Consider the following 27,800-nt stretch of genomic DNA (forward strand, 5'->3'; position numbering starts at 1 on the left):
AACTGGGCCTTCACCCTAAATGTCACGTCATGTTGCCCTGCCTCCTTCTCCGACCCTCTTACAGTTGGACATAAATTTATTTTTTTTAAGCTGATTTAATGTATTTTGGCACTTCTATATTTCTCCAATAAGCAAGAATTATGGATTTTTTTTCCTCCCCACCTCTTGCGCGTGTGCAGATGTGCTGCAGGGCTTTGGTGTCAGATGCATTTGCAAAGATGGCTGTAAGGGAAATCCCAAACCTTTGCTCATGCATAGAAAATCACTTGTGTGAGCGCAGATGCACCAAAGGGCATAGCCAGGACCTGAACACTGGGCAGAGCCCATTGGCATATCTGCGCTATAATGGCGGTGCTGGAGGGAGCGGAGCCAGTAAAGAGCGGGACTGAAGTTCAGCTTTAAGCTGGCCATACACCCAGAGAAATTTATTGAGAAGTTCATGTGGAAATTCAGAGAAGTTAACAGTACCCTTATGTACTCAGCACATTTCGTAATAGAACCCTGAAAATGTTTGATTGCCATGCCAATGTCTTGAATTCTAAATTCAATTTCATGATGCACAGGTGCATTATAGAGATGAGCGAATCGAACTTGGCGAAGTGGAATTCGTTTAGAATATTAGGAAAATTTCGATTCGCAACGAATCCGAAAATTAGCAGACTTCGGATGCGCCAATCGAAATTTTTCCTAAAATGGCGGCGACATGTGCGGCGACAGAGCGGGGATCTCTGGGAAGGCGCGCAGACAAGGCACGCTGACCCATAATGCATTCATTCATGACATGTGATCGCATTAGCCAATCAGCAGCCAGCCAGCCAGCACTGTGTAATGGTCGAGCTATAAATTGCGGCCATTTTAGAATTCTCCATTTGCCTCCAGTCATTCAAGAGAGGCAGACCTGGCTGTATTGAGGGAGAGAGTTAGGGCCACAGAAACGTTACTTAGGGCCACAGAAACGTTACTTAGGGCCACAGAACCGTTACTTAGGGCCACAGAAATGTTACTTAGGGCCACAGAAACGTTACTTAGGGCCACAGAATCGTTACTTAGGGCCACAGAAACGTTACTTAGGGCCACAGAAACGTTACTTAGGGCCACAGAATCGTTACTTAGGGCCACAGAAACATTACTTAGGGCCACAGAAACGTTACTTAGGGCCACAGAAACGTTACTTAGGGACACAGAATTGTTACTCAGGGACAGACACAGAATTGTTACTGAGGGACACAGAATTGTTACTGAGGGACACAGAACCGTTACTTAGGGCCACAGAAATGTTACTTAGGGACACAGAATTGTTACTCAGGGACAGACACAGAATTGTTACTGAGGGACACAGAATTGTTACTGAGGGACACAGAACCGTTACTTAGGGCCACAGAAACGTTACTTAGGGACACAGAATTGTTACTCAGGGACAGACACAGAATTGTTACTGAGGGACACAGAATTGTTACTGAGGGACACAGAATTGTTACTCAGGGACAGACACAGAATTGTTACTCAGGGACAGACACAGAATTGTTACTGAGGGACACAGAATTGTTACTGAGGGACACAGAATTGTTACTGAGGGACACAGAATTGTTACTCAGGGACAGACACAGAATTGTTACTCAGGGACAGACACAGAATTGTTACTCAGGGACAGACACAGAATTGTTACTCAGGGACAGACACAGAATTGTTACTCAGGGACACAGAATTGTTACTGAGGGACACAGAATTGTTACTGAGGGACACAGAATTGTTACTCAGGGACAGACACAGAATTGTTACTGAGGGACACAGAATTGTTACTGAGGGACACAGAATTGTTACTGAGGGACAGACACAGAATTGTTACTGAGGGACACAGAATTGTTACTGAGGGACACAGAATTGTTACTCAGGGACAGACACAGAATTGTTACTCAGGGACAGAGAATTGTTACTGAGGGACACAGAATTGTTACTGAGGGACACAGAATTGTTACTCAGGGACAGACACAGAATTGTTACTGAGGGACACAGAATTGTTACTGAGGGACACAGAATTGTTACTCAGGGACAGACACAGAATTGTTACTCAGGGACAGACACAGAATTGTTACTGAGGGACAGACACAGAATTGTTACTGAGGGACACAGAATTGTTACTGAGGGACACAGAATTGTTACTCAGGGACAGACACAGAATTGTTACTGAGGGACACAGAATTGTTACTGAGGGACAGACACAGAATTGTTACTCAGGGACAGACACAGAATTGTTACTGAGGGACACAGAATTGTTACTCAGGGACAGACACAGAATTGTTACTCAGGGACAGACACAGAATTGTTACTGAGGGACAGACACAGAATTGTTACTGAGGGACACAGAATTGTTACTGAGGGGCACAGAATTGTTACTCAGGGACAGACACAGAATTGTTACTGAGGGACAGACACAGAATTGTTACTGAGGGACACAGAATTGTTACTGAGGGACACAGAATTGTTACTGAGGGACACAGAATTGTTACTCAGGGACAGACACAGAATTGTTACTCAGGGACAGACACAGAATTGTTACTGAGGGACAGACACAGAATTGTTACTGAGGGACACAGAATTGTTACTGAGGGACACAGAATTGTTACTCAGGGACACAGAATTGTTACTCAGGGACACAGAATTGTTACTCAGGGACAGACACAGAATTGTTACTCAGGGACACAGAATCGTTGAATTAAAGAGTATGTCAGACAACATGCAGAGGAGTGGCAGAGGAGGCAATGTTTTAGGAGCGAGCAGACGTGGCAGCAGAGGAAGGGGTCGAGGCAGGGACACAGAACCGTTACTTAGGGCCACAGAAATGTTACTTAGGGACACAGAATTGTTACTCAGGGACAGACACAGAATTGTTACTGAGGGACACAGAATTGTTACTGAGGGACACAGAACCGTTACTTAGGGCCACAGAAACGTTACTTAGGGACACAGAATTGTTACTCAGGGACAGACACAGAATTGTTACTGAGGGACACAGAATTGTTACTGAGGGACACAGAATTGTTACTCAGGGACAGACACAGAATTGTTACTGAGGGACACAGAATTGTTACTGAGGGGCACAGAATTGTTACTCAGGGACAGACACAGAATTGTTACTGAGGGACAGACACAGAATTGTTACTGAGGGACACAGAATTGTTACTGAGGGACACAGAATTGTTACTGAGGGACACAGAATTGTTACTGAGGGACACAGAATTGTTACTCAGGGACAGACACAGAATTGTTACTCAGGGACAGACACAGAATTGTTACTCAGGGACAGACACAGAATTGTTACTGAGGGACACAGAATTGTTACTGAGGGACACAGAATTGTTACTCAGGGACACAGAATTGTTACTCAGGGACACAGAATTGTTACTCAGGGACACAGAATTGTTACTCAGGGACAGACACAGAATTGTTACTCAGGGACACAGAATCGTTGAATTAAAGAGTATGTCAGACAACATGCAGAGGAGTGGCAGAGGAGGCAATGTTTTAGGAGCGAGCAGACGTGGCAGCAGAGGAAGGGGTCGAGGCAGCACTAGTCGCAGCCAGAGGCCAGTGCTCCCGGTGTCATCCAGCGGTCGTGTCTCCACCGACAACCCTGCCGTCATCGATTGGTTGGCTCGGTCGTCTTCCTCTTCCCAGGTCACCTCTGACACCTACAGCCAACGGTCGGTGGGTACGTCAGACACAACCGTTAGTTGGCATGGCCCGGGAGCAAGCCCACTGAAATCACGTGTCCTCTACCTGCCCCTGTCCTTTGGTGTTCCCTCACCAAGCGAAGTATCGCATGCTGTGGGCTCAGCCCCACTGTACAGTGAGGAAGAGCTAACAGAGGGCGGTCAGGAACGGGGGGAGACATCCGCCTCTTCAGCAGCCAGGCGAAGAAGTAGTGGCGAGGAGAGTGGCTCGGTAGCAGGTCTAGAGACAGGTCTGTCTCCTGACCCACACGCAGCCGAGGGGGCTAGTAGTGAGGCGGAGACCCTAATTGATGATGATGATGAGGCTGATCGCACTTGGCAGCCTCGTCGTCATCAGGCTATTGCTTCCGCATCATCAGGAGAAGACGGTGGCAGCTTGGCAGCGAGCAAAACAGTCGGTGGGTTGCCCAGGAGGCAGCAGGGTCGCAGCAGTGTCAGTGGAGGCAAACGGCCACGGAGTAGAGCACCAGCTCCACTGCAGCCTACCACCACGGCCAGTAGTGGTGCCGGTGTGCACGGAGGAAGTAGCAGTCAGCCAGTGAGGAGTATCGGGGGCAAAGTTTCGTACTCGGCGGTGTGGCAATTTTTCGTCAAGCCGCCCGAGGAAGTAAACGTAGCCGTATGTCGACTATGTGGCCAGAAAGTCGAGCGTGGCCAGGGGGCCCATGTTGGGACTACAGCGTTGCGTCAGCATATGCAGCGTCGCCATTTGGTGGTCTGGGAAAACCGTGATAAAGATACGGCGGTTCTGCCTGCCCCAGCCCCTGCTCCATCACCCGCTCCGTTACTTGCTCCGTCACCCGACGTCAATCGCCCTTTATCAGCCAGTCAAGGCTCCAACACCTCTGCTGAGGGGAGTTGTCGCTCGTTGGCATCTTCCGCTCGTTCAGATGCTCCTTCTCCTGCTACTCCTCTTCACGGATTCCGTCAGCAGTCTTTCTTGGAATCCGTTTCCAAGAGACAACAGTTTGCGAGCATGCACCCGATGGTGCAAAAGCTGAACGTCCTCCTGTCCAAGTTGCTGGTGCTGCAGTCCCTCCCTTTCCAAGTGGTGGACTCAGCACCTTTCCGAGAAATGATGGCTTGTGCCGCGCCGTGGTGGAGAGTGCCAAGCCGTCATTTCTTCGCCAAAAAGGCAGTGCCAGCCCTGCATTCACATGTAGAAGAGATGGTGGGCCAGTCTTTGAGCATGTCGGTCTCTGCCAAAGTGCACGGCAGCGCCGACGTGTGGAGCTGTAACTACGGTCAGGGACAGTACATGTCATTTACGGCCCACCGGGTGAACGTGGTGCCGGCACAGCCGCACCAGCAACTTGGACAGGTCACGCCGCTTTTGCCTCCACGTTTGCACGTCCTTGGTCCACAAAAGATGTCCGCCTCTACCACCTCTTCTTCCACCGTATCCTCAGCCACCACCCCCGTGCCAAGTCCCATTACCCGACCGGCATATCACATGTGCAGGGCGCAACGGTGTCACGCTGTGCTGCACCTGGTATGCCTTGGCGAACGTAGTCACACAGGGGGGGAACTTCTGAGTGTAATGAACAGAGAAATCGACAGATGGCTGTCTCCGCGCAAACTGAAAATCGGAACCATGTTGACCGACAACGGAAAGAACATGGTGTCTGCTCTGCGTCAAGGAAGGTTGTGCCATGCGCCATGCATGGCTCACGTGTTCAATCTGGTTGTCAAGCGGTTCCTAAAATCCACCATCCCACTGCAAGACATCCTTAAAATGTCACGTAAACTTTGCATGCATTTCAGCCATTCCTACACCGCAAAGCACACCCTCCTTGAGCTGCAGCGGCAGAACGGAATTCCACAGCATCGCCTGATCTGCGACGTTGCAACAAGGTGGAATTCAACCCTACACATGTTAGACCGCCTTTACGAACAGCGAAAGGCCATCACCGATTTCCTGATGTTACAAGCGGATAAAGGTACTCCCCTGTGTAACTTCGATGTCAGCCATTGGCAGCTCATGCGTGACACCTGCCGCTTGCTCAGGCCCTTTGAGGAGGCCACGCTATTCGTGAGTCGGCAGGACTATGGGATGAACGACGTCATTCCTCTGTTGCACGTCCTGGAACAAATGCTGTTAACAATGGCTGGTCAGGGTGCGGTAGACGTGGCGCACAGATCTCAACGCCACATGACCCCTGTGGGGGCAGGACAGGAAGAAGAGGAGGAGGTAGAGGAGGACATTTGTGCTCAGGAATTATTGAGTGAAATGGGTGGTTTTTCCACTCAGCGGACAGGAGTGGAGGAGCAGGAGCATCTGGTAGAGGAGGAGGAGGAGGAGACAGAGGACCCAGACGCACCGTGGCAGTATGCTGTGGAGATGGAGGCAGGGAGTCCCTCGCATTCCTTGGCACAAATGGCCCATAGCATGCTCGGTTGCTTGCGTAGCGACAGCCGAATAATAACCATCAGACAGAGGGATGACTTTTGGCTGTCCACCTTGTTGGACCCTCGCTACCGTTCAAAAATGGTGGCCTTTTTCACACCTGCTGAGAGGGAGGCCAAAATAACGTACTATAAAAACCACCTATGTAGTCAGTTGGTCTCTGCCTTTATGCGCCAACGTCCATCCTCAGACACTGTGGGCCCTGTGCGCTCGCGTTCCGCTGCCATGGCAGCAGGGGTGGGGTGGTAGGAGCAGTGGCAGCTCCACCAGCAGCGGCTGCCTCAGCCTGCAGTCGATGATGAGTAGCTTTCTTCACCAGCGCAGTGAGGAAACTACTAACCAGCCGCAGCAGCAGCAGCATCAGGTGGACCTGGAGCAGGACCTCAAACAACAGGCTTGGGCCTACTTGGACAGCACCCTGCCAACCGAGGTAGACAATCCCCTTGACTACTGGGCAACGAAACTTGACCTTTGGCCCCAACTAGCTGAATTTGCCCTTGAAAGGCTGTCATGCCCGGCCAGTAGCGTGGCATCGGAGCGCGTGTTTAGTGCGGCAGGAGGTATTGTAACTCCGCGGAGGACACGACTGTCCACCCAAAGTGTGGAGAGACTCACGTTTGTGAAAATGAAGCAGGCGTGGATTAGTCTGGATTTCAAACCACCAGTTCCTGACACAACTGACTAAATCCGCCATGAATCATGCCCCAAACATGTGCCACTTTCAGGTCTCCTCACACTGCTGGTGTGTTCCATTTTTTGTCATAGGGTGCTGGCAGATTACGGGCCTCCCATTGCTGCTGCCAGGCCTGTAATCTGCCATGGGCCCCTGTACCGCCTCTTCATGCTGCTGCCAGGTCCAGAGTGTCTCATGGGTCCCTGTACGGCCTCCCATTGCTGCTGTCTCCATCGCCACACTCTGCCATGTGCCACTTTCAGGTCTCCTCACACTGCTGGTGTGTTCCATTTTTTGTCATAGGGTGCTGGCAGATTACGGGCCTCCCATTGCTGCTGCCAGGCCCGTAATCTGCCATGGGCCCCTGTACCGCCTCTTCATGAAGCAGGCGTGGATTAGTCTGGATTTCAAACCACCAGTTCCTGACACAACTGACTAAATCCGCCATGAATCATGCCCCAAACATGTGCCACTTTCAGGTCTCCTCACACTGCTGGTGTGTTCCATTTTTTGTCATAGGGTGCTGGCAGATTACGGGCCTCCCATTGCTGCTGCCAGGCCTGTAATCTGCCATGGGCCCCTGTACCGCCTCTTCATGCTGCTGCCAGGTCCACAGTCTCTCATGGGTCCCTGTACGGCCTCCCATTGCTGCTGTCTCCATCGCCACACTCTGCCATGTGCCACTTTCAGGTCTCCTCACACTGCTGGTGTGTTCCATTTTTTGTCATAGGGTGCTGGCAGATTACGGGCCTCCCATTGCTGCTGCCAGGCCCGTAATCTGCCATGGGCCCCTGTACCGCCTCTTCATGCTGCTGCCAGGTCCAGAGTGTCTCATGGGTCCCTGTACGGCCTCCCATTGCTGCTGTCTCCATCGCCACACTCTGCCATGTGCCACTTTCAGGTCTCCTCACACTGCTGGTGTGTTCCATTTTTTGTCATAGGGTGCTGGCAGATTACGGGCCTCCCATTGCTGCTGCCAGGCCCGTAATCTGCCATGGGCCCCAGTACCGCCTCCTCATGCTGCTGCCAGGTCCACAGTCTCTCATGGGTCCCTGTACGGCCTCCCATTGCTGCTGTCTCAATCGCCACACTCTGCCATGTGCCACTTTCAGGTCTCCTCACACTGCTGGTGTGTTCCATTTTTTGTCATAGGGTGCTGGCAGATTACGGGCCTCCCATTGATGCTGCTAGGCCCGTAATCTGCCATGGGCCCCCGTACCGCCTCCTCATGCTGCTGCCAGGTCCACAGTCTCTCATGGGTCCCTGTACGGCCTCCCATTGCTGCTGTCTCCATCGCCACACTCTGCCATGTGCCACTTTCAGGTCTCCTCACACTGCTGGTGTGTTCCATTTTTTGTCATAGGGTGCTGGCAGATTACGGGCCTCCCATTGCTGCTGCCAGGCCCGTAATCTGCCATGGGCCCCCGTACCGCCTCTTCATGCTGCTGCCAGGTCCAGAGTGTCTCATGGGTCCCTGTACGGCCTCCCATTGCTGCTGTCTCCATCGCCACACTCTGCCATGTGCCACTTTCAGGTCTCCTCACACTGCTGGTGTGTTCCATTTTTTGTCATAGGGTGCTGGCAGATTACGGGCCTCCCATTGCTGCTGCCAGGCCTGTAATCTGCCATGGGCCCCTGTACCGCCTCTTCATGCTGCTGCCAGGTCCAGAGTGTCTCATGGGTCCCTGTACGGCCTCCCATTGCTGCTGTCTCCATCGCCACACTCTGCCATGTGCCACTTTCAGGTCTCCTCACACTGCTGGTGTGTTCCATTTTTTGTCATAGGGTGTGTCAGGAATGGACTAGCCAGCAATGGTGGGACTCGCCTGCCTTTTGATCTGCAGTACCAGGGCTGGCCAGCGGGTGCTCCCAGCAATCAGAGACTCAACTTTGCAGCCAGCTAACACCTGGAACTGATTATGCTGGGGTATTTAAGGGATGGCCAGACTTGCAGACTCTGCCTTGGTGTTGTGTTCTCTTGGGCCCTGTATCCTGTTCCTGCTCTCTGTTCCTGTCTGATTCTCTGCTGACCCTGCTCTGATCCCTGGCTTGTCTGACCATTCCTCTGCCTGACCCTCTGTACTACGCTGCTTGCTACCTGTTCTGATCCCTGGCTTGTGACCCTGACCATCCCTCTGCCTTACCCTCTGTACTACACTGCTTGCTACCTGCTGAACCTGGCCTGTGACCCCGACCTATCTCCGCTTGCTCCCCCTGTACCTACCTGCCCTATTGATATTGACCCGGCCTGCCTGACGACGCTTGCTTGTATGTACTGTTATCTGTGGGTGGTTGGTTTGGTTTGGTTGCACTGTATTATGTTTTAGTATTGCACTGCGTTTATGTTTGTATTGTTAGTGTTAATAAATTATATTGTTTATAACATATCTGAGGTCTGCGTTTCCCTGCGTCAGCCACACACCTCTGGTCACACCTGGGAGCCCTGACATTGTGCTGGCAGATTACGGGCCTCCCATTGCTGCTGCCAGGCCCGTAATCTGCCATGGGCCCCAGTACCGCCTCCTCATGCTGCTGCCAGGTCCAGAGTCTCTCATGGGTCCCTGTACAGCCTCCCATTGCTGCTGTCTCCATCGCCACACTCTGCCATGTGCCACTTTCAGGTCTCCTCACACTGCTGGTGTGTTCCATTTTTTGTCATAGGGTGCTGGCAGATTACGGGCCTCCCACTGCTGCTGCCAGGCCCGTAATCTGCCATGGGCCCCCGTACCGACTCCTCATGCTGTGACGTTGCAACAAGGTGGAATTCAACCCTACATATGTTAGACCGCCTTTACGAACAGCGAAAGGCCATCACAGATTTCCTGATGTTACAAGCGGATAAAGGTACTCCCTGTGTAACTTAGATGTCAGCCATTGGCAGCTCATGCGTGACACCTGCCGCTTGCTCAGGCCCTTTGAGGAGGCCACGCTATTCGTGAGTCGGCAGGACTATGGGATGAACGACGTCATTCCTCTGTTGCACGTCCTGGAACAAATGCTGTTAACAATGGCTGGTCAGGGTGCGGTAGACATGGCGCACAGATCTCAACGCCACATGACCCCTGTGGGGGCAGGACAGGAAGAAGAGGAGGAGGTAGAGGAGGACATTTGTGCTCAGGAATTATTGAGTGAAATGGGTGGTTTTTCCACTCAGCGGACAGGAGTGGAGGAGCAGGAGCATCTGGTAGAGGAGGAGGAGGAGGAGACAGAGGACCCAGACGCACCGTGGCAGTATGCTGTGGAGATGGAGGCAGGGAGTCCCTCGCATTCCTTGGCACAAATGGCCCATAGCATGCTCGGTTGCTTGCGTAGCGACAGCCGAATAATAACCATCAGACAGAGGGATGACTTTTGGCTGTCCACCTTGTTGGACCCTCGCTACCGTTCAAAAATGGTGGCCTTTTTCACACCTGCTGAGAGGGAGGCCAAAATAAAGTACTATAAAAACCACCTATATAGTCAGCTGGTCTCTGCCTTTGTGCGCCAACGTCCATCCTCAGACACTGTGGGCCCTGTGCGCTCGCGTTCCGCTGCCATGGCAGCAGGGGAGGGGTGGGGTGGTAGGAGCAGTGGCAGCTCCACCAGCAGCGGCTGCCTCAGTCTGCAGTCGATAATGAGTAGCTTTCTTCACCAGCGCAGTGAGGAAACTACTAACCAGCCGCAGCAGCAGCAGCATCAGGTGGACCTGGAGCAGGACCTCAAACAACAGGCTTGGGCCTACTTGGACAGCACCCTGCCAACCGAGGTAGACAATCCCCTTGACTACTGGGCAACGAAACTTGACCTTTGGCCCCAACTAGCTGAATTTGCCCTTGAAAGGCTGTCATGCCCGGCCAGTAGCGTGGCATCGGAGCGTGTGTTTAGTGCGGCAGGAGGTATTGTAACTCCGCGGAGGACACGACTGTCCACCCAAAGTGTGGAGAGACTCACGTTTGTGAAAATGAAGCAGGCGTGGATTAGTCTGGATTTCAAACCACCAGTTCCTGACACAACTGACTAAATCCGCCATGAATCATGCCCCAAACATGTGCCACTTTCAGGTCTCCTCACACTGCTGGTGTGTTCCATTTTTTGTCATAGGGTGCTGGCAGATTACGGGCCTCCCATTGCTGCTGCCAGGCCCGTAATCTGCCATGGGCCCCTGTACCGCCTCCTCATGCTGCTGCCAGGTCCATAGTGTGTCATGGGTCCCTGTACGGCCTCCCATTGCTGCTGTCTCCATCGCCACACTCTGCCATGTGCCACTTTCAGGTCTCCTCACACTGCTGGTGTGTTCCATTTTGTCATAGGGTGCTGGCAGATTACGGGCCTCCCATTGCTGCTGCCAGGCCCGTAATCTGCCATGGGCCCCTGTACCGCCTCCTAATGCTGCTGCCAGGTCCAGAGTGTGTCATGGGTCCCTGTACGGCCTCCTATTGCTGCTGTCTCCATCGCCACACTCTGCCATGTGCCACTTTCAGGTCTCCTCACACTGCTGGTGGGTTCCATTTTTGTCATAGGGTGCTGTATGGCCTCCCATTGCTGCTGCCTCCACCGCCACACTGTGGCTCCACACTCTGGTTTTGGCCCCGTGACTGCCCAAATGAGTGAAGTGTGCGGTGATTCTAAGATCGACGGCACTCATCTGCATGTCATACTGACTGACAGTATTATTTCTCTTCCCCAGCAGACTCCAAGGGCATTTAAATTAAAGGTACAGTGTTCTGCACTAATATAAAGGCTCTCTGAAGCCTAGAAACACCCTTTTATAAGTTAAAATCGCAGCGAATATATTCGCATCGAATCGAATTTATTCCTCGAATTCGCCGAATCAGCCGAATCGAATTTTTGAATACTTCGCTCATCTCTAGTGCATTACAATAAATAAGATTTTTTCCTGAATGAAAACCACATTCACAGTTACAGATTTCTTCATTCAAGAAAAAAATGTTATTCTGCTTAAATCAAGGCTTTCCAAAAGAGACTCAACTGGTGTATGGCCAGCTTTGGAACTGCATGAGAACAGTCTGTTAAAGGTAAATAAACATTCATATGCTGGCTCTGGCATGTCAAATTCGAAGGAATTCGCAGGCCGGATTGAGTAGAGTTAATTCTCAAGGGTCGTATAATGTCTACTGATGTCATTCCTGCTAAATTCCACTATAAAGTGTATAGCACTTTGCTATACTGTATAAAGTTTCGGTAAACATTGCAGCTCACTTTGATCAGTAGAACCGTGCCTTCAATACGAAATACAGGTCTCTTTGTAGCCATGTAGATGCTTACATGATCTCTATTCACTTTCTACTTTTCTCTTCAATGATTCCTCAAATCAAGGCCTCATTCACACAGGACGTTTTGAAAACTCTCCTAGAAGCTTTTCCTCCTGACAGCAGTATTTTGCAGAAAAAACACCTGACACTTGTAGAAGTGTAATGCTTTTAGGTGTGTTTACTGGTGTCAAACACTTGGGCGTTAATTCATTTCATTGGCCATAATAAAAGTGATAATAATTTATTCTGGCCATTGAAATTAACACTCAAACGCTAAATGCGCCTTTACACACAATTACAAGTGCCAATCGCTTTTTTTGCCAAAACTCTGCTGCTTCTAGATGCACTGGCAGTGTTTTTTTTCCTGCCTCTCCTGCCCCTAAATGCTGCCTAAAGTCTATGTGTGCATGGATACATAGGCTAACAGGGAGAGGCGTTTGGGGGAAAAAAAAATGCCTGATGCCCCTAAAAGCGTCAGTAAAAACGTGTTCAGGAGGCCCACATCTATAAAAGGTATTTGGGTTGGGGGAGAGGGAGTGATCATATTCTAATTGTTATACAGTGAGCCTTAAAGGGTAACTCCACTTTCATAGAAAAAAAAAATCTGGCAACTAAAAAATAATATAGCATGTACAATTGCTGCACAAGTCATGTAATGTTTTGTTATTAACATTACCTTTTCTTTTTCAGTGCTGTCATTTTATGTAAAATTGAATGTATTATGGCAGCCAGACTTTCTGTAGACAGCTGATTTACAGACCGCCCCTACATATGTAATGTCCTGCTCAGGGGCGGACTGACAACTCATGGGGCCCCCGGGCAATAGGGGATCATGGGGCCCCTGTATCCTTGCCCAAACTCAAAAAAGCCTATGGAAAAGGTACCAGGGGCATCTCATGGGGCCCCCTACTGACCCCGGGCCCTCGGGCAGTGCCCGAGATTCCAAATGGTCAGTCTGCCCCTGGTCCTGCTTGTGTGATTGGTTTACTGATGTTTCCAGAAGTTTATATTAAGATAAAAGTCAGATTGTAGGCACCCTCTGTAATAAAACATAAGTGATGCTGAGATACTCCCCAAGGGTTGATCACTTTTAAAGGGACGCAGACACTGCTGCTTTCCTTATTAGAACACAGTGCAGCAGCTGATTATAATCTACAAGACCCTCCCATTGACAATGAGTATGCAGTCAGTCTGGTGAAACAAAAAGCTATTTCTTCACAGCAACTTAAGGTAGGAAATCTGCTCCAGGTAAAACAACTCACATGTGTGTATTTGATCTTTACGCCACTTACTGTACACCATGTGGCTTCTGGACATCAAGAGGTTGATATATAAATCAAAAAAATATTATATCTAAAGAACAAAAATCCAGATTTTAGATTTTGTATTGTATTTTCTATGAGCATGCTAGCCGCATTGCCATGCATATCTGACATGGTGGAAGACGTTCCTTGATCTACCGTATCTCTGAAGGCATCTGGCATATTTGTTCAGGGTGGGGTTCTTTCAATATTTATTGGGACACCCATGAAATTCCCACCAATTGAACAGAAATTCACAATGTATATAGATATCATATATATACATATATATCTGACTAGTCAGTCTTTCTTGCCATGTCCTTTGCTGTCCTTATTCCTGCCGCCTCCAGCTCCTGTATGTTCATGTCTTGCCTATCCACTTGCATTTCAGATCGGCACAGTAGCCTAAATTTAACCAGCACAGATGGCTTGTATCTTCTGCCATTGTCAACAGCTAAGGCTTGTATTAACTGGCATGCATGTGTCATTCCCCTCACTCGTCTTCTCATACTTCTGCTCATTGTGTACCCTGACATCACTCATCGCTGTGTTCTCAGAACAGATATACAACACAGCAACTAGTAGGGACCTGAAAATGATTTCTTAAATACCTACATAGACTGAAAGCACCAACACCTGGCCCGGTTAATGCGATTTTTAAAGTTAACTTGTCACAAGAGAAATAAATTGGTAACCACTTCTGATCTCTCTGAAAATGCTAGTTGCCTGGCTATGGTGCTAAATCAATGGCGTCAAAGTTTCTGAACATGTTTTCGGATCAGTTTGTTCCAGGAAAATTCATAAGTACTTATGTAAATGCTTCCTATGGGACATAGTTAGAGCCTAGGGATCAGGGGGTAAGTACATGACAATCAATCCAAAACATTAGGACCCCTGCCCCCCCCAAAAAAATCTGCAAGTTTTTTGGTAAAAATTGCCACTGACTCATGTGTCGATTTTTGGCACCAAAATTCCTGAGCCCAAAACAACTTTTAAGGCAAAAATGATGGTACCTTGTAATTTCTGGACAGTTGTTTGAGCTTTAGACCCAACGTTTTTATTTTTTTAATACTTTATTTAATTTGACCAGGTTACAGTGTAAATAATACATCTTACAATAGTCAACTATTAGTCCAGCTACGCTTATTTCAAAAAACAATTATCAAAATAATTGGCAACAGAGAACAATCAAGCATTTAACCTGTATACACTGGATCACCAGGGTCTTTGCCCTGTTGAGGTTGTTTTTTTAACAGACAGAAACAGGTAATCAAAGAAAATAATGGAAAGGGATAAGGAAAGTGAGGGGAATGAGGGGGGGGGGAGGTTGAGGGCAGGAAGGGCCCAACTTTACCATCCACCGACCACCTCCAACCTGACTCAAAGAATCCAGGTATTACCGCCAAGGCATCCAAATCTTAAAGGATAAGTTCATCTTTCGTAACACGTTACATGTTACACCCATATTCAGGATGTAACATGTTACGATCAGACTGGCCCCCACACCCCCCTTGATTCTCGTTGTGACAGCTGGCGGGGGGATCTCCTCCTCTCGCTAGCTGTCAAAATTGAACAAAAAAATGTCACTCATTCATTCTGTGTTCTGTGAATTAAAACACTACAAGTTCCGACAGCCTTTGTGCCTGTTGGCGTGTAGTTGTCAATGAACTACCACGGGGCTGTAGTAGTTCATTGAGTCTTCCTGTCAGTAAGTATCTGCTTGCCCATATGGGATGTATGAGGAAGCAGATACAGTGTCAGAGGGAGACCTGCATGGCACAAACGATCTTCTGATCACTGGTGCAATGCTTTAGAGGCTCCAGAACCAAAAAATAATACATGCACATTTTTTCTTTTTACTTTTTTGTTAAAAGGTGAACTTATCCTTTAAGATGTTTCTCAGACTGATTGTTAGAAAATGCGGTTAACTGTCCTATAAGTTGGATGTCAGATACCCTGGTCCACCAATGTTCGAATATGTAGACCCAACTTTGGATGAAGAGTGGAAAGGTTAGAACTTTTGTCAGGTCCTTGTTGGGAAGATCATGGATATATTCCTATCACACTCCTTCTTGGGTAAAAGCCTGAAAGAAGCCTATAGCTTTATTCATATAACATCCAGTTGGTTAACCTGTTATCAACATACAAGAAAGCATGTGTCACCAGCACACCATAGATCCTCGCTCAGTACAGCAATAAAGAGTTTCCCAGTAAAACTGAAGCACTAATGATAAGTGGGTTGTAGAACATATGTGGGTGAATATAGCCTGAAGATCAATGATTTCAGCATACAAGACTCTCTGTGCTGAGTTCATACTCCTACCCAATGCCTGTACATACAGCCACAAACTCTCAGTATATGGAACAATCTAATAACATTTAGTCACTGGTCATACCTGGAAGGGAATAACAATGTTCACCGTCTCGCCAACCCTCTTCACAAATTTCTGTCTCAGGTAACGGGGCAGCCAGATCTTTGGCCTTTCTGTAGGGAAGGCAACATACAGTCAGAAATTGTTTCTAGCTAAAACTATTTTTAAAGTGAGTTTAGAACCCCTGTCAGGTTTTACAGTGGGGATCGAAAGTTTGGGCACCCCAGCTAAAAATTTGTATTAATGTGCATAAAGAAGCCAAGGAAAGATGGAAAAATCTCCAAAAGGCATCAAATTACAGATTAGACATTCTTATAATATGTCAACAAAAGTTAGATTGTATTTCCATCATTTACACTTTCAAAATAACAGAAAACAAAAAAATGGCGTCTGCAAAAGTTTGGGTACCCTGCAGAATTTATAGCATGCACTGCCCCCTTTGCCAAGCTGAGACCTGCCAGTGTCATGGATTGTTCTCAATCATCGTCTGGGAAGACCAGGTGATGTCAATCTCAAAGGTTTTAAATGCCCAGACTCATCTGACCTTGCCCCAACAATCAGCACCATGGGTTCTTCTAAGCAGTTGTCTAGAAAACTGAAACTGAAAATAGTTGACGCTCACAAAGCTGGAGAAGGCTATAAGAAGATAGCAAAGCGTAACTGCTGTCTCAGCTAGGGATCTTTTAAATTTACATCCTGTTTTTCGACACCCATCATATGGACAGAAAGTGAGGGCAATCTAATCAATGAGGACAATGACCAAAAAGAAATAAATGACAGTTTTACACCTCCCCTATTCTACTAAAAATGCTGTCTTTGTTTCATTGATCAAATGCCTCTCAATTCCTGTTCAGCCTGACACCTGTGATATAGACAGAGAGTGAGGAGAAGATAAGAGATTATATTCCGGATTTGCTGGGACAACCCTGCATCTTGACCCTCTGTCCTGCTGTGTCATGGGCCATGTCCCGGGATCACAGCATCAACCATATCTGAGCTATTGCACATTTGCAGTAATTCAAAGAGGCATCAATCTCAGGGATAGGGGCCAATCTGTAAGGTGGGTGTGATGAGCGATGTCTGCATATTTAGGGGCAAGGTCTGGAAGGGATAAACCCGTAAGTTGGACACGGTCTGTCATGCCCACCTGGAAGGTGAGAGAATGAAATACCAGTATCCTAAGATGAAAATGTTGGTAAGAGTGAAGATTATATATGCATTTAACATATATTAGGCATGTTATTTCATTGAAAAAGCCTGTTCTGTGTGGACAAATAAAAGACCTAAGACCGCTGCTGGGTGTCACCAACTTTGATGTGATGTCAGCTGCCCACTGGCACTCAAGTGACACTATAATATGACCAATATCTCCTCCTCCAGCAGGTACATAAAAGGTTATGTACGGAGGTGAGGGGTGGGGCAAAGGAGTTGGGCCAGCACAGAGAGGATGTAAACACCCCCCCAGGAAAGCAGAAGATTATGACGTACAAGGAGGGAGGGGACTGTACTAGGGAATTGACATTCTTGGAGTAGTCAATTTTTTTTTTTTTTTTTTAGCAAGTTCAGACACACTGCAAGTAAATCAGTTATAGAATGAAAAATGCTGCATTTAAAATGTTTCATTTTTTCTGTACTTATGCCTGAATTTTTGTTAAGTTGGTGAGCAGGTGTTAAATCTCGGATCTGGGTACCATTGTCTTATTAGGTTTAGACAGGATACTATCTGTTTACGTCAGCTGTGTAATAATCGCATATTGCCTTTCTTCATATAGCCTAAAAAGATGTCTTTTGTGTAGCTCCTGCCAGCATGCTATTAGTACACAACTGATGGAAACAGATGCTACGGAAATGGATGGTGTCCAGAGTTGCCCTTAAAGCAATTTCCAAAGTCCTTTTTCACAAAACAATGTGATTCTCTCCTCCACCAAAATGGTCACCTCCACAAGGTGTAGAACACATATGTCAAACACAAAGCCCATGGGTCAAATCCAGCCTTCCAGGCCTTGTCATGTGGCCCTAACATCCCTGCACGCAGCCATGGTGGGGACAGATCTACAGAATCTGAGAGAGCGAACAAGCTCCCTTAAACCCTGAGCTCTGTACACAGCACACCCCTGAGCTCTGCACTCTGTACATAATGCACCCCCAAAGCCTACACTTTGTACATAGTGCACCCCTGAACTCTGCACTCTGTATGTAACACACTCCTGAACCCTGGACTCTGTATGTAGCACACCCCTGAACTCTGCATTGTGTATGTAGTGCACCCTAGGTACAACAGGCCCTTTGAGGGCAACCATACTGCTGATGCGGCCCCTGGTGAAATTGAGTTTGACACCCCTGGTCTAGAACAAGGCATGGTAAGTCAGTGATGGGGAAACGCTCAGCTGCAGAGAGACTACAGGCAATACTGGAGACTAGTTATTTGTCATTTGCTTGCCTTTTTGCTTGTCTCTTTAACCAGTGGTGAAATATTATACAAAAGGGCCCATGTACAAGATCATTTTTGTGTCCCTTTTTTAACTACTGCCCAAGTACACTTTTTTTCACTGTCAATAAAAGCTAAACAGAATGAGAGATAGACACTACTGGGCTGTCAGATGTCACCTTATTTTGATGGAAAGACTGATCAAGAATCAAGCTTTGGAACAAATTCACTTTTGTGCTCAGAACTTTTTTCTGCAATTTCATTAACTTGTCCCAGGCCATCTGTTGCCTGATCCAACCACTTTTTATTGGAAGAGGTGACAATCCTCATACCAGACAGCAATAAAATCTGACACTCTCCTTACACTATCCAAAACTGAGAAAAGGTTTGGCTTGATGTCTTCTTTATCTTCCATCAGGTCTTATTTTAGTGAACTTACGCATGATCTCCCGGATGGTCACAGGCTCCTTCATGGTGCATGGCTCGCTGGGTCCTGCCAAGTTAATGGCCTTGACCCTGAAAGTGAGTCTCTCCCCAGTGGGCAGGTCTCTTATCAGACAAGAGGTCCTTTCAGTCAGGCCTTGAAGAGCTGGTACCCATTCTGAGGCTGTAGAAGGCAACAAAGACACGATGAGAAAAGAGGTAACCAAAAGAGCAAGAGGAAAGGAGATAAAGCCACCAATAGATAGACAAGTGTTTGGTGCTGGTGTAACCTTCATCTTTCTAGGACAATACATGGAAAGGTAAGAACATTTTGCCAAAAATAATACCATCTATAAATCAGTGGTCTTTCTGAATCAGGACTGCCCAGATGTTGCTTGGTGTTCCTTGTAAACCCCTACCTATACCCAGTGAAGTCAATGGCCTCAGGTGATACACAGAGATTAAACAAATCTTCCTACTCAAGTTGTGTGTAACTACAGCTGTGTTTCCCCTACAGCTATTCAAAGTGCAGAATTTACATAGGATCTCTCAGCTATGAAAATCAGGGGGTAGATTCTACTCTCTTTTTTTGACTGATTTAATTATTGAGGCTTTTGCTTGATGTCATTGCTCGTCGCGATTCCCCATCCCTCTCAAATAGTTTTTTTACAAGGATTACAAAATTGATCCTCACCTCCCTCCTCTTTTTTTTCTCCCCTCAACTCCCTTTATTTCTTTTTGCTTTTTCTCTTATTCCCGTGGGATGAATCATTGATGGGAGACATCTCAACACTCAAGTTCTATGACTCTATAGTGATTATTTATTGTGGACCAGGGGCGGACTGACCATTTGGAAACTCGGGCACTGCCCAAGGGCCCGGGGTCAGTAGGGGGCCCCATGAGATGCCCCTGGTACCTTTTTCATAGGTTTTTTTGAGTTTGGGCAAGGATACAGGGGCCCCATGATCCCCTATTGCCCAGGGGCCCCATGAGTTGTCAGTCCGCCCCTGTTGTGGACTATCAGGTTTTGTCATACTTCTGGCTATGTGCTAGACATATTTCCAGATTTCTTTTACTGTAGATGACCGCACTTCAAGCTTTTTCTGTTACTTAAACCCCTGCATTACATATTTGTTCTTATGTAACTGTGCATAGTTCCCTTTTTCTTTTGAATGACTGCTCTATTATGTGTCACTTATGTTTCTATAACCAGTATAATCTGTTGATTTATTCAATAAAATTTGTTTGGTAACAGAAAATCAGGGGGCAGAGAGTTGAAGTTACATCAGTGAGGAGAGCTCTAAGAGCTGATTGGAGGGAAGGAAGCCCCCCCCCCCCTTTCACACAGCACACAGGTACAGTGTTAAGGCTGTCAACCACAGGCTGTGCCCTCCCCTTTCATTTTTCTCTTGGTGTCAGGAAAATTCATCAGAAGTAACTGAGTGCAGAGGAATGAGGCGACGGACAGAAATGACACTTAGTGCTCTGGACTGAGACAAGCACACACTATACAGGTAGATACTTTGTTTACATTTCATGTCTGAGGTTTACAACCACTTTAACAATTCTGAAACTCAGGTATGTAACCACTGACATTAGTGATTCTTTTAGCTATCTATTGGAGAATAATTTGTCCCACTAACCACCAATGTAAGCAGCATTCTCCCTACTGACTTCCCATGTAAATAGCATTCTTCTCACTGATCACCAATCTAAGGATCATTCTTTCCACTGATCACCAATATAAGAAGCGTTCTTCCAACTGACTTTCAATGACAGGAGCATTTTTCCCACTAACTCCCGATATAAGTAGCATTTTTCCCCAAGGACCCTCCAAATTTAGGAGCATTGTTCCCACTGAACACCAATGTAAGGAGCATTCTTCCCATGGACCACCAATGTAAGGGGCATTCTTCCCACTGACCACCAATGTAAGGGGCATTCTTCCCACTGACCACCAGTGTAGGAAACATTCTTCCCACTAGCCACCAGTGTAAGACACATTCTTCCCATTGACTACCAATGTAAGGAGGATTCTTTCAAATGACCACCATGCTAATTTACCATGAGCTGTCAGAAATATATAATTGCCATGACAGCCAAGCAACTAGCACTTTTTTGATCAGATGGTCAGTAGCGGCAGTGAGTTTGTATTTCTCTCATTTATAGCCCTGGTTCAAATCGATGCGACTTGTCATATGATTTGACAGGTTCAAATCGCATGACAAGTTACACCCTATTGTCTGCAATGGAACCGTTCTGACTCCATTGGAGGTGCACTGTTTTTGGAAAGTAGTTCCTGCACTATTTTTCGCAATTTCAGGTGCGATTTGTATAGACATCTGTGCATGAAGTTGCACAGATGTCTGCTAAGTTGCACCTGAAGTCGCACTGACATACGACTTTGAAATCGTGCGACTTCAAGTGAATTACAAAGTCAGATCCAGCGTAAACCAGAGCTATGGGTACATGCACACTAGATGTCAAAACAACTGATCCTGCCGTTGGTTTCTGGCAGCAAAAAGAAAAAAAAAATCTTGACGCTGGTAATCGTGTGTACCGCATTTACACCTGTGTACTTTCGTCAAGCACTTGGGTGTTAATTCATTTCATTGGCTAGAATGAATCATTTATTCTGACCATTGAAATGAAAAATGTCTAAATGCTAAACACACCCAGCAGTTACACGTGTTTTTGCCACGTTTGGCGGTTTTCTGTCAAAATACTCCTCTCCTGAACATAATTCTTCTGCATTAAGGAGAGGAGCATTTTACTGTCTCTAAACTTTGCTGCTTCTAAACTCTGGTAAAAGCCTATGTGTGCATGGACACATAGGCTTTTATTGAGTTGAGTTCAGTGGCTTTGGAAAAAAAAAAACCACCAAAAGCTCCTAAACGTGTTTAGGTGCAGCAGTGTGCATGAGGCCTTAATTTTTAAAGTACTGATAGCTCCTGGATTGGCCTGACTCATTAATTCTGCTTGAAAAATTAATTCCAAGCATGGCATTTTTTCCATAGTTGCATTGGTCCAACGTGGACCAATGTAGATATGTACTGTGCATACCATACTTGTGGGATTCCTCCAGAACATGGAAATCATTGCAGCAAACACCACTACTCCAGTGATCTCCACTAGCTTCTGAGTCCCACGCCAAGTGGCTGCCCTACTACATTGTGAACTCAGGAGGTCGCCTGCTTTCTCACAGGCACCGTTCAAAGACTGCAAAGCAGACTCTGATTGGACGAAGTGGACAGCCCCTCTTTGCCCCTCCACCTTGTCCATTTAGAGAGCATTTTGCATTAATTGCCAAAAAACAAAGCAAGCTCTAGATGGCGCCTGTGCTGAGCGACTGATCTCCTGTGTTCACAGTGCTGCAGGGCAGCCGTTCATTACGGGGTCTGGAAGCAAGTTGAGATCACTGGAGTAGTGATGTCTAGAGCAACAATTTCCAGATTCTCAAGGGACCCCACAGCTGCGGTACATACATAGTTACATTGGTCCAAGCTGGGATAATGGAATTCTGTAAAAATATTCATGCCTGGAATTCTTCTGTAAAGGAAACCTGCCACGAGTGAAATCTGTAGTCTGTAAATACTGTCCTCTTAAAATTCCAATTGCCTGGCTGCTTTTACTTCAATTCCTTCTGAGTCAATGATAACTACAGAGCTCAAGGAATGAACGATTTTCTCTGACTATAATTCACAGCATACTTGTTCTAGGCCAGAGATTCAGAAGTACTGATGCTAAATACAGCCAGGCAACTAGTATATTTAGGAGTAAATCCCACATACCCATAATTACCCAACACAACCACTCATAGTTTATTTTCAAATCCATTTTTATAAATAAAATATCACTGAATGGCTGATATATTATTGCTGCTGCATTGCTTTTTATAAACCGGTCCTATTCTGCATTATATAACAACATAAATACTTCTACTATAAATACAGGCTTACGTAGTAAACCAATGCAGATGGTAATGATGGTGTGCACAGTGCTGTAGATCAGTGTTTCTCAACCTTTTTTCAGTCAAGGCACCATTTAAAATGATGGACAGTCTTGAGGCACCCCATTCTAAAATGTGAAAAACTATTCTAATAGTTGTATATATAACGCAGCAATATCCACACGTAGAACACCCAACATTGGAGGTGATTTATTCTTCCAAAGCACATACCCATTTGCACACTGGTACTGACTAGTATTCCAGTGTCTCTCTTCTCCCTCAAGTTTTCTCCATCACTGAGCTAATGTGACCCCAGCACTGATGGAGAGGGGCGGGGGAGGGTCAAACTAGGATGCTGTGCAGGCAGCTGGCATCCTCCTTATCAACTGATGATGTCATTGGTTGTCAGGACGCCGGCGGCTATAAGGTCGTAATGGTGCACAATGAAAACCTGTGGCTTTGTGTAACTGAAGGCAGGCTTGTTCCACCCACTGGCTTGCATACAAGTGTCGGGCAATTTTTAGACATTTTGCCAAGGCACCCTGGTTGAGAAAGGCTGCTGTAGACCACAGCATACAGATTCAAGTTAAAGTATAACTAAAGGCAAAACCCTTTCCTCTAGATTTGGATAGACTGGTAAGGTGATGCAACCTCTGTCAGGTTTTTATTGCTGTCTGTGTCCCCATTAGGGTGACATTGCTCTGAGCACCAGGAAAGGAATTGTGAATCAATCTAAAAAACTGAGTTGCCACCACAACAAAAATAGAGGGCAGATCTTCTAATGGAGACACTTGTTCCCATGACAGCTGTCTAAGGGTTCAGGTTAGTGGCGTCCATTCTAATCAGCAGGGAATCCGTGACCAGACCCCTGGCTGCTTTTGTGACATCCGCAGCCATTCAGTTTTTTTCCCCCTTTCTGAGCTGAATGGACCCATGTTAGGTCTATGGGCAGGCAGATAGGAACAGACGTGTATCTCTTTTTCATTGTTTACCTATGACTACATTCAGGTCGGAAAAATCAGAAAAGGAAGCAAACTTGTTTCCTTTTTTTTTTGTGGATGTAGATGGACTCAGAGATAGTCGGATGTACATGGACACACATCCCTTTACATCCGCCTGCCCATAGACCACGTTTGGATCACTCTTCAGAGAACATTTGACAGGCCATGATGAGATGTCACTTATCACTGTTTGCTTTAACCCTTTGAACTCAACCGTGTGCATTGCACACAGTGACAGGGTGCTTGCAGAGCAGCCCATTCACTTGAATGGGAAATAATCATCGGACGCTATAGTGGCTGCATTTTTGTGTTTAGGTGGGCAGTCGGGGGAGGTGGTTTTATTGCCCCCGACTGCCCACCTAAACACAAAAATGCAGCCACTCAGGGCTGTACACATGCCATAGCAAATTAAATGTCCTGTTTCATTTGGTGGATACTACCACCTCTGTATGCAACTCATTCAACGGGCAGCTCCCCAACCTTCCTGCAAATCTGTGCAATGCACACAGTTGCAGCGTGATGGATCAGCATTTTTAGAGTTAAAACAGGAGGAAAGGAAGTGACATATCCCCTCCTCACCGCCTGTCAAATGCCCTCTAAAAAGTGATCCATCATGGATCACTTTTCTGAGGGGCGGCAATAATATCTGTACGAATGAAGAAGCCGTTAGTTTATTCAAAATGAAAAAAAAAAAAGGTTTGCCTTTAGGTATATCTTACCTAGATGCAGTTATGAGGCTATGGCTTCATCTGCCTTATCCTATTGCTTCAGTTCACATCAACATGTTGCATTAGTGTGCGTTGAAAAAGAAAAAATAGGACTTGCATTTTTTCGCAGTGCCTTTAGGCATGCTGTAATGCATCCCAATGCACTGCTGCATAGAGTTCAACAGATTGTACAATTAAATAACTTTTAAGGAAAAATAAAAGTTGTAAAATTCATTGCAGCGTGAATGAGCCCTCACTGGGGTTGATTTACTAAAGGCATATAGACTGTGCACTTTGCAAAGTGCAGTTGCTCCAAAGGTTAGTAAATGAGCAGAAGCTCTGCTGACTTCCATCATCCAATCATGTGCAAGCAAAAATGCATTTTTTTTTTTAATTTCCCTTGCATGTGATTGGGTATTCTTGGCAAAGTGAAGCTTCACCTCGTCTGCTTAGCTCTGCAGCATGCTGCTCCTGCAGGGTGCAACTGCACTTTGCAAAGTGCACAGTCTATTTGCCTTTAGTAAATCACCCCATTGTGCCCTCCGTGCTCTTTGCACTTTCTAGCTGCATAAAGCTGAGAGAATGCCAACACTGTAGAGCATACTGTATAAAAATACCCGACAACTGGCTTGATCGGAGCTGGCACATTAATGCATGTGTTGGCGAATTGCTTTCGGCTTATCAGCATAGTGGAGTGGGTAATGTTCATAAATAAATCCTACGCATACACCAAGAATGCACACGCTCCTACATTTCTTCATACATCTGGAGAGAGCTTGATACTTCACCCCAAAACATGCAGCCAGGATATTGGATACTGGGTTCTCTGAGTCACTTGATTTTAATACAGATGATAGAAGGGATAGGTGGGGGCCACCCTTCAGTAAAGTGTTCTGGGCACGTTGGCACGATCTTGTGCTTCACCAAGCTTGGAGGACCACATACAGACACCGGGGTTTTGGTGACATAGCCCAGCAAACATCCTGCCCAAATCCTATTAAACCATTATCAGTTGGGTGGTGGCCAGCAGTAAATGCATACTTGATGAGGGGCTCAGGTAGCACCTGGTTAATGATAACAGGAATAGGGAGCCTGGATTATATTAATCTTCATCCTTGGCATCCATCCTGGGACCCAGGAGATTACAATCAGGCCGGAGTGCTTAGGATGGCAGGGACCCAGATCTGAAGAGGCATGGAGGAACTGAAAAGGATAAGCTTCTAATCTGATCTCTAATGTCAGGAAGAGTCTGGGCTGATCCTGTGCCTACATAAGGGGCTCTTAATGTGCCAATGATAACACACACTAAATCCATCACTGTCTGCTTTACAGATCTGTGTGCTGTCAATCACAGATCAGTCACTCTCAAAGCATTAGTTTTAACCAGACCCAGAATAAAGTGTATCCAAAACTATTTTTTTTTCAACAGAGTAATGGGGGGCTAGATCCTCTGCCAGGTTTTTTATTGTTGTTTGTATTCCTGTCCTCATCATCCAATGGGGACACCTATTTCTTTAGCAACTGTCCAAGGGGTGTATTTATAAAACATGCAGAATTAGTTGTCATGGGAAACTGCATGTACTGTAGATTTGTGCTGTGCAAATGGGGACAATTCATTTTAGGTCGAATGTTATTTTTTATACAGAATAGAGTAAATCAGGAATATACTGCCACTAGAGGGGGCTAATGATTATAGGAAATACATATTAATTTGCTTGATCATCAGCTACATCTAGTGGCCATAATGCAAAATGTCCATTGGTGGGCAGTAGGAAGAATGCTCCTTAGATTAGTGGTTAGTAGAAAGAATACTCCCCTTGCATTGGTAATTAGTGGGAAGAATGCTCCTTAGATTAGTGGTTAGTAGAAAGAATACTCCCCTTGCATTGGTAATTAGTGGGAAGAATGCTCCTTAGATTAGTGGTTAGTAGAAAGAATACTCCCCTTGCATTGGTAATTACTGGGAAGAATGCTCCTTAAATTGGTGGTTAGTAGGAAATATACTCCCCTTACATTGGTAGTTAGTGGGAAGAATGTGCCTTAGATTGGTGGTTAGTAGGAAATATACTCCCCTTACATTGGTAATTAGTGGGAAGAATGTGCCTTAGATTGGTGGTTAGTAGGAAATATACTCCCCTTACATTGGTAATTAGTGGAAAGAATGCTCCTTAGATTGGTGGTGAGTAGGAAATATACTCCCCTTACATTGGTGGCTAGTGGGAAGAATCCTCCTTAGATTGGTGGTTAGTAGGAAATATACTTCCATTACATTGGTGGTTAGTGGGAAAAATGCTCCTTAGATTGGTGGTCAGTGGGAAGAATACTCCTTACATTGATGTTCAGGTGGATGAATACCCCTTACGTTGGTGGTAAGAACACTCCTTACATTGGTGGTCAGAAGGAAGAATACCCCTTACAATGGTGGTCAGTAAGAAGAATAACCCTCTTACAGACAGCTAAGATCATTGTTGTCATGCTGCTGACTTTGCCAAGTGATGCTGGTCCCCGAACTATGCAGGCACTATCAAATGGGAGGTCAATCAGCCACAATTCAAGGAACCCCTAGTAACCTTTGGAGGAACTTTGGTTAAGTATGGCTGCTTTAAAGTATATCTATACTCAAAATGTAAAAAAAAACATTTTTGGATTGAGTACAAATTATTAAAAACTCTTGTTTCGTTTGGTTTTGGGTCCCATTGGGGAGATTTCTCTTCACCTCTTGTTCTGTACACAACAGCAAAAGTAAGAGGAAGGAAATCTTATCAAAGTTTAGATTGGAACAGGTGTCCACATTGAAAGATTTCACATTACCTGTTCCTTCTAGTGACTATCATACAGTTTTAGATTTCCCATCACTTTCTGTTCTACAACTATGGGCACCATGACTAATAAAGAGAATGGACCTCCCCAGATCTTTCCACACTATATCCAAAACTAAAAAAAATTAGGCTATTGCTATGCTTCAAGCCTGAAGCCTAGAGCTATCCAGTGGCCATATACAATTCTTTGAATTATCCTACAGCCTATGTTATAGATGAGATGTGATTGTATCTTTTTACCACTTGACATGTAATTATAATTGGATGGAGGAATGCAGGTTTCCATGGTATAGCATGTCACTGTGGGCATTTCTGGGGACAAACATTTCATATAACATATCTGTAAAATCTGAGCGTGTCCAGACAGTTCATTGCTCAGACTCTTAGAACATTGAGGAGTGATGGGAGTGTAACACTTACAACCCTCCTTGCAGTATTCCACAATGTAGCCATCCAGTCCTCCTGCACCAATCCTCTCTGGAGGTCTCCACTTCAGTGTGATGCTGGTGTCACTGACATCGTCCACTGTCAGCTGGGTGGGCTCACTGGTAGGAGCTAAAAGGAAGCAAAGAAGCAATGTGAGCTTTTTTATGATATCATTGGTTTAGCAAAACAGTACTGACAGTGATGTTTGTCTGTCCTCATTGTTCATTGTATCATTCTGGTTCTACATGTCCCCTGCCACCTTCCTTCTAACAATCACCCCCACTCCATAAGTATCCACTCCGCTGCCTCTG

General features: G+C 46.3%; 1 protein-coding gene across 1 annotated transcript in view; it reads right to left on the bottom strand.

Moving 5' to 3' along the window:
- MYBPC3 (myosin binding protein C3) overlaps positions 1–27,800 on the bottom strand; it is a 173,023-nt gene that overhangs the window by 17,737 nt on the left and 127,486 nt on the right. Inside the window, exons 23-25 of the mRNA XM_089675793.1 lie at positions 27,484–27,618; positions 18,604–18,771; positions 15,761–15,849 (exon numbers count right to left, since the gene is read on the bottom strand). Coding sequence (XP_089531919.1) covers positions 15,761–15,849; positions 18,604–18,771; positions 27,484–27,618 — 392 coding nt within the window. The remainder of the gene's footprint in view (positions 1–15,760; positions 15,850–18,603; positions 18,772–27,483; positions 27,619–27,800) is intronic.

Source organism: Staurois parvus, unplaced genomic scaffold, assembly GCF_062004578.1.
Source record: "Staurois parvus isolate SC_StPar_1 unplaced genomic scaffold, SC_StPar_1.0 ptg000159l, whole genome shotgun sequence".
NCBI lineage: Eukaryota > Metazoa > Chordata > Amphibia > Anura > Ranidae > Staurois > Staurois parvus.